The 15,736-nt window shown below is 35.4% G+C and overlaps 1 protein-coding gene across 1 annotated transcript in view; it reads right to left on the reverse strand.

Annotated features, from left to right (window-relative positions):
- Positions 1 to 12,778: 12,778 nt before the first annotated feature.
- Positions 12,779 to 15,736, reverse strand: part of MEOX2 (mesenchyme homeobox 2) — a 61,021-nt gene continuing 58,063 nt past the window's right edge. Inside the window, exon 3 of the mRNA XM_015853864.2 lies at positions 12,779 to 14,064. Within this exon, the coding sequence (XP_015709350.1) occupies positions 13,840 to 14,064 (225 nt within the window). The 3' untranslated portion in view covers positions 12,779 to 13,839. The remainder of the gene's footprint in view (positions 14,065 to 15,736) is intronic.

A 15,736-nucleotide genomic window follows, 5' to 3' on the forward strand; every position in this document is an offset into this window, starting at 1 on the left:
GATTGTTCATCCACATGGTTCATTTCCTGGCTGCTGAGCTGCACAGCTGTCCATGGGTGGCCTCCTGTCCATCAGGTGCTCAGCTACAAATGTATATAACTGGTGAACTCTCAATTAGGTCAGAACTGGCATTGCCTGAAGCTTGCTTCATGTGCTGCTTGTCTCTGCACAACCTCTAACAAGTTTCTTTTAAACCATGCACAGCTCCACACCATCTGATTCATTCATAGCCAGTTCTGATATAGGCACAGCTGCCTCATGAGTCAGGAAGCAGTCATCAGGGTACAGAGTCTGGGGAACAAGGCAGGAGCTAATTTTTAAGGGTTTTTCTTATTATATTTTTCCAGTGTTTTCTTCTCTTGAAATACTTTAACCTTTTGTTCCCTCTCTGAAGAAATATGTTTTGTTTTTTTGGTGGGAGAGAGGATGGGATGGGAGTTGCTGGAAAAATAAATTCCATCTTCAAGGCAAGCCTATCAAATAACTTTAGAAGAACAGTCTGCCCACCTGTTGTGGGTGTTTCCAGATTTTATTTGGCATGCTCTGCTATGAGACTTCTCACTCTTTTATTCCTAAAAAATCTTTTTAGTTTAGTTTATTGGAAACACCAAGAGTCAAGTTGCTGCATGCTTTAACCTAATGTGGTATTTCAGCATTACGTAGCACACAACCTGAGATCCAGGGTAGATATCTTCCACATCAAAACTATTTGATCAGACACATATTAACTTTTTTAGTAGGTCTTTGCCTTATCTGACTATTGATTATAACTGATTATTTGGTATAACCTGAGTAATCTCTTTTCTGTTTTTAAATTAGAAGCACGTGTATCAACACCAGATGGATATGAAATTGTGAAACATCTCAACACAGGAATTACGATACGCACTAACACTTCATGTGTGCAGGCAGGAGCCATTTGGCTTATTCCTGAGTTGAAGTATGGGAAATACCACCTTTTAAGCAAGACTAATAAAAACATTGACATTTTAGCATAAAGAACAGTTCAAAAGAATTATGAAGATTATGCACATATATTTTTGAATGTACTTAAGAAAATCACTGGGTGAAATTTTAAAGCTTAAGATGTTCAAGCACAATGTGGCATTAAATAACTATTTTTCTTTATCACTGGAAACAGGGCATAAGTTATTTCCCTTAGGAAAATTGGACAGTTTCTGTTCCTATCTATCCTGCAAATCCCTACTTCATGCTCGAGAGAGAGATTCCTTTCTGTGAGTAACTCCCTTAAATAGGCTATGATGAATTACTAACACTGAGTGCAGTAAACAAGTTTTAATAAAAAAACTACTTTGAAAGATGGAAATCCCCTTTATTTTCTTGTAAATTGCTTCTGGCAGACAACAGTCCTCCAGTGTCAGCAAGCCTGGTTGGAGATGGACAACCCTGATCCCACAGAAGGGAGACTGCTGCCACTGTCCCCCGCCACTCAGGAGCTAGTTCTCAACTCTGGCTCACCTTCCCCCATACTTTCCTTTAGGAGAGGTTACTTCCTTTCCTTACCCTTTAGACACTGAATCCATGAAATGGATTCAGATATGCTGGCAAAAAGGAACCTCCCTCCTGTTGCCAAAGGTCACAAGATAGTAGCCTCCCCCATCCATGGAATTCATCACCTGTCTGGTCTTACAACCCACAGCTGGTTCTCACACTGCTCCAGGAAGACCTATCCATTGCTTCTTGTCACCCTCAGTGCTTTCTCCTCCACACTTCCTCCCACTGCTCCTTTACTCAGTGCCTTAGCACCTCTATCAAAACACAGCTCTCACCTCCAAGAAACAACAAATGCTCCCCATGCCCCAAACCTATGAGCAGACAGCATCCACCTACTCCAGTTTTTCTAAAGCACTGCAGGTATATCACTTAGCACTCATCATGGATACCATAGAGTAGCACTAAAGCTGATATTACCTGAAACATTTGCGGTATACTTTTTATACCCCAACTACCTCTCAGTTATCAAAAGAGAGATAATGCCTGTCCTACTAAAATAGGTGAGTTCTTTCCTAATCAGAAATCAAGGCAGGTGTTGCAAGTTATTTTTAATTAAATCTCCATCTCAGATGTGAGCTGAAGCTGTTGGCTCCATAAGGTCCTAGAACTTTATAGAAGCAAGTAAGTCTGAAATTCAGACCAAAGAAGTGTAAAAACCAGGTCAAGACATAATAAAACAAATCTGCAAATAACTACTACAATAAAAACAGTATTGTCAAAAAATAAAAATAAAAAAAGCAAGGAAAATAAAGAAAGGCCAAGCTCTATAGAATTATTATGTTTTTAGACTATTGGAAATCTAGAGCAGATACCTAGCTAAAGATATTGAGATAGGGTAGCATATGGTGAAGCAATTAAATGCTACCATAATGCATAAGCTCTGGAACTATACATTAAGCTTAAAGAAAAAGTGTTTTAATCCTTGAGTGCTTTTCAGTTTGCAAATTTAAAGCTCATTTCATGCCTGAGACTTTTTAATGTATTACAAAATGCGAGAAAAACTCAAAGTCATTTGATTGAAATGAAGTATTAGAATATCATCAGATTACAAATAATACATATAACAAAATTCACCATAGCAAAACCTTTTCGTTTTCTTTCCTTTCTGTCAGTTTTTTGTATCATGAGTACAAATGAATAGAGAAATAGAAATTTCATTTATTCATGCACATTGCTTTAGGGAGGGAGTAGGGGAAGACTATCTGCTACAAAATCCACTTATGAAATGCCAGTTTTCTTCTCTTTCATTCTAGTTCCAAAATTTAGGTCTCTGTATATTCATAAATGTTTCTAATCTCTTTTTATGTTTAGGGAATGAAATAGGCTTCAAATTTGTATGTCATAAGTATGGAATGTATTCCCTGATATTTAGTTTTGGGGAATCCTTCCAGTGTACAGAGTAATTCATACAGCAGCTGTAGTCAAGATGTCTGTAAGGTTTTCTTTTCTGAGTTGTTTACCTGTCATGAAACTTTTACTGATTTAATGTCTGAGCCAAAGCCTAATCAAAATAGTAAAATTTGTATGTGTAGTGTGTCGAGGGGTGGTGAGTGCTTATGGGGGTTTTGTGGCAATTCTTCAAGATTTTGGGAGACAAAATAGTGGAAAATTGATTAAAAAAAAAAAGAAAAAGAAAAAAGATTTGTTTGAATCCACGCGCAACTGTCTGGGTCAGTTTTGTCTACTAAAATAGGTTTGTAAAAAATCTACTCCATAATTTTGACATGAATCATCCTCTAATTTTTAAGGGACTGATGAGCTACCTGGGGAATGCATGCTCATTCTTAAAAGATTATGAAATCCAGTGCAGTCTGCACCGTCCATCTAAATAAAGCAATTGCACTCATAAAGTACATTATTTTGTGTTTACCTATTTTAAACAAATATGTTCACCTCACAACTCTCTCTAGTTTGGTGCCAGTTGGTTATGTTTTAAACCAACGTTCTCAGTCAGCAAAGCTGCTGTTGAAATGTTTGAGCCATTTCTGTGACAACATTAATCCTTTGTTTCAGACCACAGAAAGGAAAACCTTTGGATATGTAACACAGTGAGAGGAAGGATGGGAAGTAAGGAAACCAAGAATAAACACAGGCTTTCCTCTACCAGCTCTGCAGAATTCAGAGAAAAATATTAATATAAAAGCTAGGCTCCCTAATGTGTTTCTGAGTACAGGAGTACCTTTGGCATGCAGGCACTGTCACCAAGCTAAAGGAATTTGAATTTGTTTATCTGTGTCTCCAGCTGAGCTCTCAATGGGGTTTCACCTTCCTATATTTTAGGTTTTTTTACAGTTAAACTTGAAAAAAACACTTACTATTATGTAGTGAGCAAGAAAAATTTTCAATCAAATGCTTCTTAGAAGATCCTTACTTTTTTCCCCCCTATTTTGTTATCATTATTATTGTTTTTGTTTTGTTTCCCTCTGCTAGAAACTAGACATAGTGATCTCATGCAGATCTATGTTTGTTTCAGTGTTTTATTACTGTAACTAAAATTAGAATCTGGAATGAAACATTTGGTAGGTAGTTCTGAACTAGCAAGTATGCAATTAGGGTGTAAAATGATGATACCTGCCACATCCAATAGTTCATCTCGAGTAATGCAAACCTGAATTTCCTCCACAGACATCTTGAGTTAACTGACATTATCATAATAAAAACATTTTGGCCTTATGTCAGTTTCAGAAACTGGCATTTCAGAAGCTGACAGATTTCCTCTTGTTTGGACAGATTAAGAGAAGAATATCTGCTACATTACTTTCCTTGACTATTCTGGGCAACAATTCCCCAAACTGTTAATACTTAGTCTAGTGTTGTTTTTCTGTTTCACACCTATGAGAGATACCAAAGCTGCTGCATTAGGATGGAGACAATCCTACATTCTTAATATATGTCCACAAGTCTCAATTTTGCTTTGTAAATGCTCTTCTTTTTTTGGGTGATGACCTGATTTACAATGAGAAATTGTTTCAAATATCAGAATTCTCCACAGTACAAGAACTATGTATTTTTAAAAGCTCACAGACTGAGTGTTTTGTGATTTGTGAGTGTTTGACAGGGATGTAGTAGATATGAGCTATGAAGAGTCTGGTGAGTGAGTCAGAGAAATTATTTGATTTCATCTTAGACACACCATTAAGCCTTCACCTGATTTTATAGCTCACAGACACACACAGACACACACACACAGACACACACACACAAGGATCTTAAATATCCTTAAAAATAAAAAACTTGTACTGCCCTGAGCATCATGCTATCACTTGTATCTCAACCTTTATGCCAACTTCAGATATGCTTGTTCATCTTGGAGAATATAAGAGTGAGAACCAAGGTCATTTTGCTCTGCATTGTCATCCTTTCTTTTAAGGCATGATAGAGGTAATGCCTATGAATTATTTTATTATTGCTACTCTGAGAAATGTAATATTGCTTTACTGATATGTAGAACATTATATCTCATTTATCTCATATAACGTTCATAGTTATATTGAACAAATTGCAGCTGCGTTTAGAAACACCATTATTCACATTTCCTCATTCTGCTATTCTCTGAATTGTTAAGCAACTGCAAATCTTCACCTCAGAAAGAGCTGCATAGCAGCGACAGGCAAAAGTAGAGATTACGGGACACATGAAGCTTCAAAGGCATGAAGCTGCCTATAACTTTCAGCATGATTCTTTAGAAGCTGGTTTAAATATCTGAATGATAATATAATCTTTATCCATCAAAATATGTGAGCAGCCTACATCCAAGTTAGAGATCTATCAGATCTTAAAAAAAAATACAAAAGGACTGTTAAGTGAGAAAGCCTTTTGCTACACTGGACTAATTTTCTGATAGTCTGTGGCAGTGGAATATTCTTGTATATGTTTGTGAGGGGAATGTAGTCTCCTGCTAGAATGGAAAAAAATTCTCTGTATAGGAGAATCAAACACTGTATTCACAAAGTTTTTTTCTGAAAGGCCATTGTACAATGGACTCAGTCACAAACTTGCGGCTTCATCCACATTTAATACATTATATGATGAGGTTATTTAATGGATTTTAGCTTTTGACATGTTACAGCACAGAAACAATTTCTGTGCAGTTTTGGCTTTCTTTCTAATCAAAACCAGCAAGCTTCTGTTCCACAAATTCCATGAAGAATTTAATCTAATGAGTGAGATATTGACAGGTATTCAATTTGGGCTAAGTAGTTTTTTTATTGTTGTTGTTGTATTGCTTTGTTTGCTTAATGAAATGTCTTTGGTATGTTTCAATAAATGTATTTGTACAAGGTCTGCTTTTAATTTCAGTAGATCCTAACTCCAGCTTCATCAGGCTTATCTTTATGCTACGGCAGAATATTTCATTCTTCTTTTGTTCGTCTCTTAAGAGTCAGTATAAATTTTAATAGGAATCTGGCTGAGCCAGAAAGGAAATCATCTCAATAGTGCTGTATGCCAGTTCTTTGTGTACATCTTATATCTACAGTATGCTAAGTCAGTCAGAGGCTAAGCATGATATTGAAAACACAAGAGGAAGTTTTTATCAAAGTAGAACTGTTCTTTGTGATAGAAAACTAGTAGTGCAAAATCATCCAGATGTCTCAGGGTTGATAAAAAATACAACAGCACTAGATATACAGTTACTTAAAAGACTGCACTTTATCTCAATGTCATATCAGTTTATTGTAAACATTTTGTCAAGGGTTTTGCATAAGACTGCAGAAAAAGTTGGATTATTTTCGTCACTGATAGAGCAAACAGTGCAAAGCCTCACTGTCAAAAGGAGTAAATGTGCCTGTATTTTCCTCATCCTCATTTTTTAAACTGCTAACACTGTTATTCATTCTGAACACCCAGATTACAAAGAGTAAAAAGACTGTTTATTCAAAAGACCTTCTGAAAACTGCATAGGAAAGAGGAAGCCTTGCATCTGTAGTGGCAATTCCTTACCTCCTAAAAACACTCATCTGCCAGAGACATCTGGCTCAGAGTGGAGAGATTTCATCTTCTGTTGGGAGGGCTGATGTCATGTAAGGAAGTCAGGGGAGCATACTAACTATTGTAAATGAGAGGCAGCAGCAGTGCTTATCCTGGGACTCCTGGATCAATTGAATGCCTGCAGCCCCCATGTGTTGATTCTGGCCCATTAATCATCCTGTTAATCTTCAAAAAGCTTAGAAGTGCAAGTGTATGGGAGAGTGAATATAGGTGAGAATTTGCAGGTGTCATTCACAAAATACAGCCACAGTTTCCCTCTCTTTTCAACAAACAGTCCTCCCAGTCTATTATAAAGCACAGAAGGAAATTCTTTCCACCACCTTTTACCCTGTCTGAAATTTCTGAGAGCATCAGGATTTTTAACATTTTTGCAAGACTGCACTATAAATGTGAAGAAACAGCAAGTCAGAACAGAAGAATCTGAAGGATATTCATTTTGAAAAATTTACACATTTAATTCAACCCATATCCATTAACCTTCAGTTTTTGAGTGTCACCACAATGTGTACTGTATCTCGGTCCTGTATCAACCAACTTTTCAATTCTCTGTAATATTCTGCTGTACTCTTTTGGGAAGGAACAGCATATAAGAACAAGGCAATTTTAGGCAATTTGAAGGTTATATCACGCTTGACACCTGACTTCACTTTAGTAACACCTGCCTGAACAATAATTAGCAGGCCACTTTTAAAGAAAGAACTTCCATACACCACAGATGGCATTTTTCATACCAGACAGGCAACGATGTATGTTGGAAGTGAGCCAAACTGTCTGCAAAAACTGTGAGAAATTCAAGACAGACATCTGAGTGGAAGGAAAGTTTTACCTTCCTCAACACTCCTACCCCCCCTCAACCATTCAGAAACATCTGTTCAAACCTACCTCCGTATAATGTGCTTTATTTTTCTTATCTACTAATGCTACAAATTATAGTCGAAGGAAAGCAGCATGGCAAGTTTCTTTTATATTGGTTATGAAACCTATGATTTAATAATGTAATGTGATGACTTGCCAGCTATAGAAATCCAATATTATACAACTCCTGTCAGAACCAGGAACAAAATTTTCTTAACTGGCTAGTAATATGGAGTTCTCAACTCACATTTCTATAAAGTGGACTTAATTTTCAATGGGTACTCAAAACTTTGTTGAAATCAGGATACTGTGTGTCATAACGGAGGCACAAAGTCAACAGTCACTTTGGAAATTATTGGCTAATGTCTTAATCCTGGACTGCTCACTGATTTGTATGAACTTTTTTGTATACCTTGGGCTAAATCCAAATCGCTGTGAAATCCATCGTAATCTTTCCATTGCCATCTATAGGCTTAGATGAAGTCCTCTGCTTCCTTGCAATAGTTTTACTTCTTTTTAGCAAAAATATTCTATATAAAAGGAATCCTGAGAACTTTTCATAATAATAATTTGTCAGAATCAAAAAGCTTATGCATAAATGCTAGTTTTAGAAAAGGACCAGATATATGTTACATTTAGTAAAATTTATGAACTAATTGTGCACTTATTGTGCATTTTTATACAGTACTAATGAATAATTATGTACATGAGAATAACAGAAATGCATATATAAAATTATTTATAATGTGTCTTACTTCCAAACTTTTTTGCCCCTAGTAGTTTTTTCTTTCCTAAATGCATTTCTGTGGTGGTTGCATAAAATATTCGAAGGGTACTTTTCAAGCTAAATTTTTAATTTGGGAAAAAGCCCATTTCAGTATTTTCTCAGCTGTGCATGTGACTTTCTTGGCAAATCATTTAGCAAGCATTCAGAATAGGCATATTTCTAAAAAGCCTGCAGACATAAGAAACAGACACAATGGCTATATAGTCATTGTGATGCTAAAGATGAGAATATGTCCCTAAATACTGTATCTCTTGTATACATATTTACCATTTTCATTTATTCACATGGCTTTACAGGTAAGTCAAACAAGGAGACATTAACAATATGAAGGCTATAACATTTTCATATAAGACAAGAGAATTCTTAAGGAAATCAATTATTGTGATGTTTACTTGAAGGAAGAGTGAATCCGAAACTTGTTGTTCATGAATATAAAATAATATTTTCCAAATTTTCTTATATTGGAAGATAAATTTTCAAAATTTACAGATAAAATCCAATCAGCAATAAAGTATTTTGTCTTTCTCTTGAGAGAAAACAAATAATGCTATTTTGTTGGACATAACAACTAAGTAATTAAATTCAAATATATAACCTTAATAGAAATAAATATAATAGTTAAAAATGTATAAAATAATGATATTTCCAAACAAAAACCCAAAACTATTTATGGAAAGAACAGAAATCAATTAATGTTCCTAACAGAATATTTTTTTTACTATTATTTAATTTTCTTATTTCTACATATATATATATATAGAGAGAGAGATATATAGATATATATATCCCTATATATTCATATTCTTATATCCTATCACAACCATATTTTTTATTTGTGGTTTGAAGAACCATGTATTTATTCCTTCTTATGAACCATTTGTTGCCAAAAGGACTCAGGGTCTTGAGGGTTGGAAGAGATCATGGAAATCACTCAAGAACTAAATAAGACCAAAAAAAGAGCAGAATAAAGTGTCCACAGTGTAATCAGTACAACACAGCCCAAAAAGTTTGCTGGATCCAAGACAGAGGTGACCAGTACAAATTTCCTGAGTTCTCCACCATTTACTCAATAAAAGTACTTTAAAACTGACCCTTCTTTGAAAACTCTTTGGCATCTGTATACATAAAAGAACAGAAAAGTAAAGGAACTACAATTTTTCCCAAATATGATTATTATTTAATGAGCTCTTCATTCACAGCTCTTCTTGGGTTCTTCTCTAGTTGTTCATAAAGATCAAGTTTACTGCTCAGATACTTTTTTTTCAACTGAATGTAATCAATGTATTGCCAAATGACAGTTAATAAATCTTCAAGCATAACTTGGGAAGAAGTAAGAAAAAAATGCGAAATAAGAAACCTCCAATAAATTTGCATTTTACGCAACCGACTGTGATAACCTCTTATTATACTACTTGGAGGCCCTGAATAACAGCCAAAGGTGTTGAATTACATGGAAATTGATTCACCCACTGCACCTTTCAGCTGTATATGTCAAAAAACTATGGGAATTAAATGAAAATTGATAGAAATGCATAAAAGCAAATGAGCTCTAGTAAATTCTTATTAATACGAAGTAATAGTGTGCATTATCAGTGAAGCCCTATGGCAGTTATTTCAAGCTGTATCAGGCACACTGCTTTTTATCAACGAATATAGATGTCAGGTTGTATACAGAATTCTCCCTTTCAACCCACATGTACCATGTGATACTAAATTATAGTACATCTTTGGTTAAACATTGCTCTAAAATTTCTTGAATCTTGTAGATGATCTTAAATACTGCATGTACCCTACCAAATACAGGCTCACCCAAGACACATAAACTAACTGAAGACAGGAAATTTTAAAGAGAGGCTCAAGCTGACTTTTTGTCCCTAAGTTACATAATTTTGTTTCCTCATAGCAACTAAAAGTTCATGTCTTAATGCTATTTTATTTTCATTAATTTATGCAAATAATGCTATTGCACCAGTCAGAGTCTTCATTTAGGAAACCAGGGAACTGCCTTCAAATCTGGCATCTGGTGGAAAAACAGAGGTATAGATAATATCCTTATGTTCCGTTTTTGCTATCATCTTGTACTCAGTGGCAGTAGAAAGAAATGAATTCCAATCATCTCCCATGTTGAAAAACTGTTGGAGGTTACTCTCTTTCTACAGTCAGCAAGATTATCTGTGTATTCACATTCTATCTCTTGGTTCAGTGATATGCTGAGCATCAAAGAAAGATGATCTCTGGGCAAATAAAATATGTTATGAGTCCTCAGAAGTAGGATTCATCAGTGATAAGATATAAAAGTTACCAGCCAATATTTAGTAACATGAACTAATGAAAATAAATAAACCAAATTAAGTTTCATCAGACTTCATTTTACCAAGTGCCTGCTCAGCCATTGCAAATTATAGTATCAGACTCCCATCTGTCAAGCTGTATGCTCTTAGCCATACCGTACAGCTGGATTGGTGAAAGAAACCACTATGAGTCTGCAAGCAGACAAAAAACATTGAGTATAGAACAAAACTTCAAGTTATAGTTCAAAAGCCATCAAAGTTGTTTTCAGGAACAATTTATGCTAAAAGTTTAATACTTTTCATAATATGCTGCATCAGTTTGTTGATTCTGCAAGCTAGTTTTTGAGTAACTAGTGTGTTCAGAAGAAGCCATAACACCATCTGCACTGATGAGTCTAGAAAGCAGTGTTAAGGAGAAGCGCATTCACTGATGCTGTACGTGACTTGAACATGAGCTAGCTGAAATCTGGAAGATGCACCTGGATTTCTGTGGGACTGCGCTTGTAAGTAAATTCCTTCAAGATCACGGTAGGAAGCTCACAGTGCTTAGAATCTGTAGCTTCAACTTCTGCCATTGTGGGATCTCTGCACCATATTTCACTTTGCAATGGTATACCCACAAAATATTTATTTTTAAAGCCATCAAAGACAGCTACACCCAGACAGTATCTTTTGGCCACATACAAAGTCTTAACTGCTTTTAAAATATGGAAGACAATCAATTTTGCTAATCTTCCCACACTCACATCCCAGTGTAAAGTTACATAATTTGGTGCTCTCCTGTTTAAAGATTTATTTAAATAAAATTATATAAATAAAAATTCTCCTAGCACTTTACATCCATTTCCATGTATCTCTCCCCTCTCCTTGTTCCTCATATCTCTACAGACTCAGCTAAACAAGGAATATGGAAAAAGACAATCCTCAAATGGAAAATATTCTACCTTGTAATGAGATTATTACAGCTCACATTTGCCATCATCACACATATTGGCTGCCTCCCCACTGCAAGTATTGCAGTCAAATCACACAGTAATACATCCCTCCAAATGCCTTGGGCTAAGAAGACATCGCTGGTATATTTCAAGTAATGTGAATAAGCTATTTCAATTTGTACTTTAAAGTGTCATCTCAAACTTAGTGGAACCCTTTTCAAGTTCAGTTTTAAAGTATATAAAAGGCAGCAATCAATTCTGTATGCCTGAAAAGGAATTTTGACAATGACAGTATTTGAAAGATAATAATATTCTCTTACCTCTTATGTAGCAAAATGGGTCACATAAAATTTAACTAAAAGTCTTTGTTTTTATAAGAAGGTAGTATTTGAAAATTCAAGCTGGTTTATTTTAACTTTTTAGTCTAAGTATTTTTCATTTAAAAATTCAGGTATATTGCCTGTAGCAGAGAGCAAAAGTATCCTAAAATACGAAGTTTTAGTCTGGGTCACTTTTTATTTCCTATTTTGATAATCACTTCCATCACTCAAAAAAAAATTTCCCTTCTAGCCATCAAAGGAAAAAATATCAAGTATTTGCAAGTTGCAAATCTATCCTACTCACATACTGAGCAACTTTGTATGGAAAAACCATTTGAAAAAGAACTGAAAAACAAATAGCAAAGCCCCTTAACTCCTGGAATCAATAAAGTGCTCTGAAGTCTTTAAAGACATGAATTACCCATTGTTTGGATATTTTAAACTAAAATGATCATGACAACAATTAATGTGCAAGAAAGATCAAACTTACAGTGGAAAGGATTTGGAAAACAGCCTCAGATCTCTTGATTGTGTCTATCTTTTATGATTCCCTATTACTCCACATAGCAGAGCTACAGTGAATACTCTCAAGGACATGCACATTTACCACTTGCACTTTCTTTCACTCTGCATCTTCTATTGCAGAACCCAGTTGAATTCACCCCTTATGTTTTTTGGAGGCATTTTAGTATCTTTCTCTTGAACAACACTATCAGATAAAGGCACTGTGATGTAAGCATGCGTCCCTTTCCTGATTTTTATTCATTTTTATTCATTTCAACAAGATCCAACAAAATAACCCTTTATAATCACTCTAGATCTGGAAAAATGGTTGAACAGACTCTTGTTGTTTTTGGCTGAAGACATCATTAGCTGCTAGATGCCTTTTTCCTGCTGAAGGAAAGAGTTTCCCAAATGGATCAAGGTGGAAAGTTTATCCAAGATTAAAAGCCTAAATTTGAAAATGTAGCTTTGTGTTGTTCACAGATGAAGTTCCAAAAGACCCAAAAAAGTCAGAGTTCCTTAGGACTTTTACAAAACAATATTCTTAAGTTTCCTATGAAATCACTGTAGAAAGACCAGAAGTATTTAAAAAGGATTATTTATTAAACATTTTTCTTTACAAAGTACAATCAATGGTTTGCATTAAATTTTGAGTTTTGGTGTTTGCCTGTATGTACACAAAAGCTTGTAACAGAAAATGTGTCTTGGTTTTATACATGGGACACAATAGTGAGTTACCTTCATATTTTGATTCCTACCAACATAAGCAGTTGATAATAACTTCCAGCTTACTGCTTTTTAAACTGAAGATGAAGCAACATTTCCACAGAGTCAGTATTAATCAATGTACTCAGTGATGACAAAGTAGAAATGAATAATCCTTTCTGGGGTTTCCACTGAATATGAACATTTTCTGGCAGGTTACTGGACTATCCTTATGATCCTAAAAATCTTTTTTTTTTTTTTTGCAGTTATAAGATAAGAAGAATTGAGGAGCTAGGTAAGTTTAATAATACCCTATTAGCAGCAGTTGATAGTAAATGCAACATAACATTTGTTTTGTCTGTCATACAAGGACGTGTCCTAGCAGATACTTTCTCTACTTGAACAAAAGTATCTGCATGTATTGTATGTCTTTGGCGAAACAAAACAAAAATAAAGAGACAAAAAGCCATTTATTGTCATGAGTGACTATTGCCATCAGCTAATATGAATGCATTGCTAAAATTAGTGAAGACAGGAAAATGCTGTAAGGTAAATATATACAGAGTTAAAATACATTTCTTATCCACTAGATAGTGATTTTGTGGCACTGTGGTTTTCAGAATATAATGTCTGTTGAGAGCAATGTAATTTTCAGTGCAAGCTAAAGCAAAAATACCTGCCCGCTGTCATAAACATGACAAACAAATCTGGAATGTTCAAAGTTCATCTTCCACTTCTCCAATCTTGAGGCACCTTTAAGACATGGCACTTACTGTAAACCATCTAAAAATTGAGAAAAACAGACACAATAAGCCTGAATCTTCCATAACAACTTTAAAAATCACTGCCAGAGTCACTTGCATACGTAAACGATGCCTGTGTAAGGCTTGCCAGCAAAGCATCTTTCCTGAGAACGGATCTGGGACAATCTCTGTGTATCATAAGTGCGCGTGCTCAGAGCTGTGATCGCTGTCGTGGCTGTCATCATTCGCTAGTGAGTCCCCCGTGTGCTGGAGACCAGCTGCCCCAATGCCAGAGAGCTCAGAGGGGAGTAGCGTGCCTTTTTTCACATTCACCAGTTCCTTTTCCCGGGCTGCTGCCCCTTGCTGGCCTCCTTTTACCCGCTTCCACTTCATCCGTCTGTTCTGGAACCAAACTTTTACCTTTGTAAAAGAAGAAAGGAAAAAAAAGAAAATAGACATGGTGTCACTGAAGGTTGATAACCATCTTCCTAGCTGTACTATAGCCCCGTCTTTTTTGTTAAAAGTACAGCAAGGGCTCCCTGACTGTCAAGAGATCAAATTTGGGATGGAATGAGTGCCCTGGGGATGTAAGGATAATGACTGCATGGGATGGAAAAGAGTTACAGCAAGAAGGCTGCAGGCCCAGCTGCAATATGCATCACTGCTGTCATACCCTCAATGGGAAGACCTCAGAGCCCTTTAGAAAAAACTGCAAATTCAACATGCTCTTGAAAAATGCATTAATGCCATTCCACATATAAAGAAACAGAGACACAACTGAACCCACAAGGGACTGAACAGAAGAACCCAGCTCCTGGGTAGCCCAGTGTGGTGTGCTACTTATAATGCTTTTCTAATTACATTTTAAAGGAAGCTAACTACTTCAGAGAGGAACTTCCACTGAAAAAATTTCAGTGTTTTTTGTCAACTAGTGGTTTTGAGTGGAGCACTGTAAAAGTTTTTTCCTTTCAATTTGCTGAAGCAAAGTGACTGAAAGAGTATTTCTTACAGTAAAACTTATGACTTCCCTATATTACAAAAATGTTTAAATAAACTTAGTTGATAAGTCCTTAATTCTACTCCATTTATTCACATTTTTCACACAAATAAACACCCACAAAGGCAGACAGCAAAGCAGTTATAAATCTGAATCAAAATCAGCACACAATCAAATAATTTCAGATAAGAATAGAAAATAAATTAATGGCATGAAAGTTTAAAAATATATATGTACATCTGAAGTCACATTAAACTCCAAGATTTTACTCCAGCTGAAACCCATTTCCCCTTTTCCCATTCTCTGTATAGAAATATATGGAAAACAAAAAAGAAAAAAGTAAAGCTAAATTATTTGCACAGTTCTAAAGTACCAGCTCTGCAAACCACAAGCACTCTTTTTCAATAGCCAGAATAAAAAAATAAAAAGGATGTGCATAGCATCTGTCAAATATATTTGACCAGATTAAAGGCTGATTTCAAATCAGCTTATAATACTGTCACTGAAAACATTATTTGTGAATGAAGGGAAGATTGTTGGGTTTGATCCATTTAGAGTTAATGTTACTAAAAAATCTGATACATGTGTGTCTATGTAACACATAATACAGAGAGTTCCACAGAAAAATAAACAATATCTGCAACATTTCCCTTGGAGAAAATGCAAGAAGGCTTGCAATGCCGGTGTATTCTCTGCTGTGCTTAGCAGAATGTGTTTCAGAGTTTTAAAAGAAACAGCAAGGAACAGTCACAGCAGGACATATTGTACAACATGAGTAATAGAGCCACAAGAATGCTGTTTTGCTGAATCTGTCTTATACATCCAGGAAATACTGTGGTGTTTAACCTTTAGTATCACTTTGAATTTTATATTAAAACTTTACTGCAACTGAATTGATAGATGGCATTGTGATTTGTACCTGTGTGTGTGGGAAGGAAGAAAAGTATAGCTATTTTTTTATACTCTATGCTCTGGTTAAAGCCAACGTGAGCTGATAAAGCTAGTTGCTTGGAAAAGAGCAAAATGATTCCAGGTTAGTTAAAAGAATTAAAGCCCAGAACATCCTTAGTTGTAGTTTAGTTAACTCATTAGAAA

Source organism: Coturnix japonica, chromosome 2 (genome assembly GCF_001577835.2).
Source record: "Coturnix japonica isolate 7356 chromosome 2, Coturnix japonica 2.1, whole genome shotgun sequence".
NCBI lineage: Eukaryota > Metazoa > Chordata > Aves > Galliformes > Phasianidae > Coturnix > Coturnix japonica.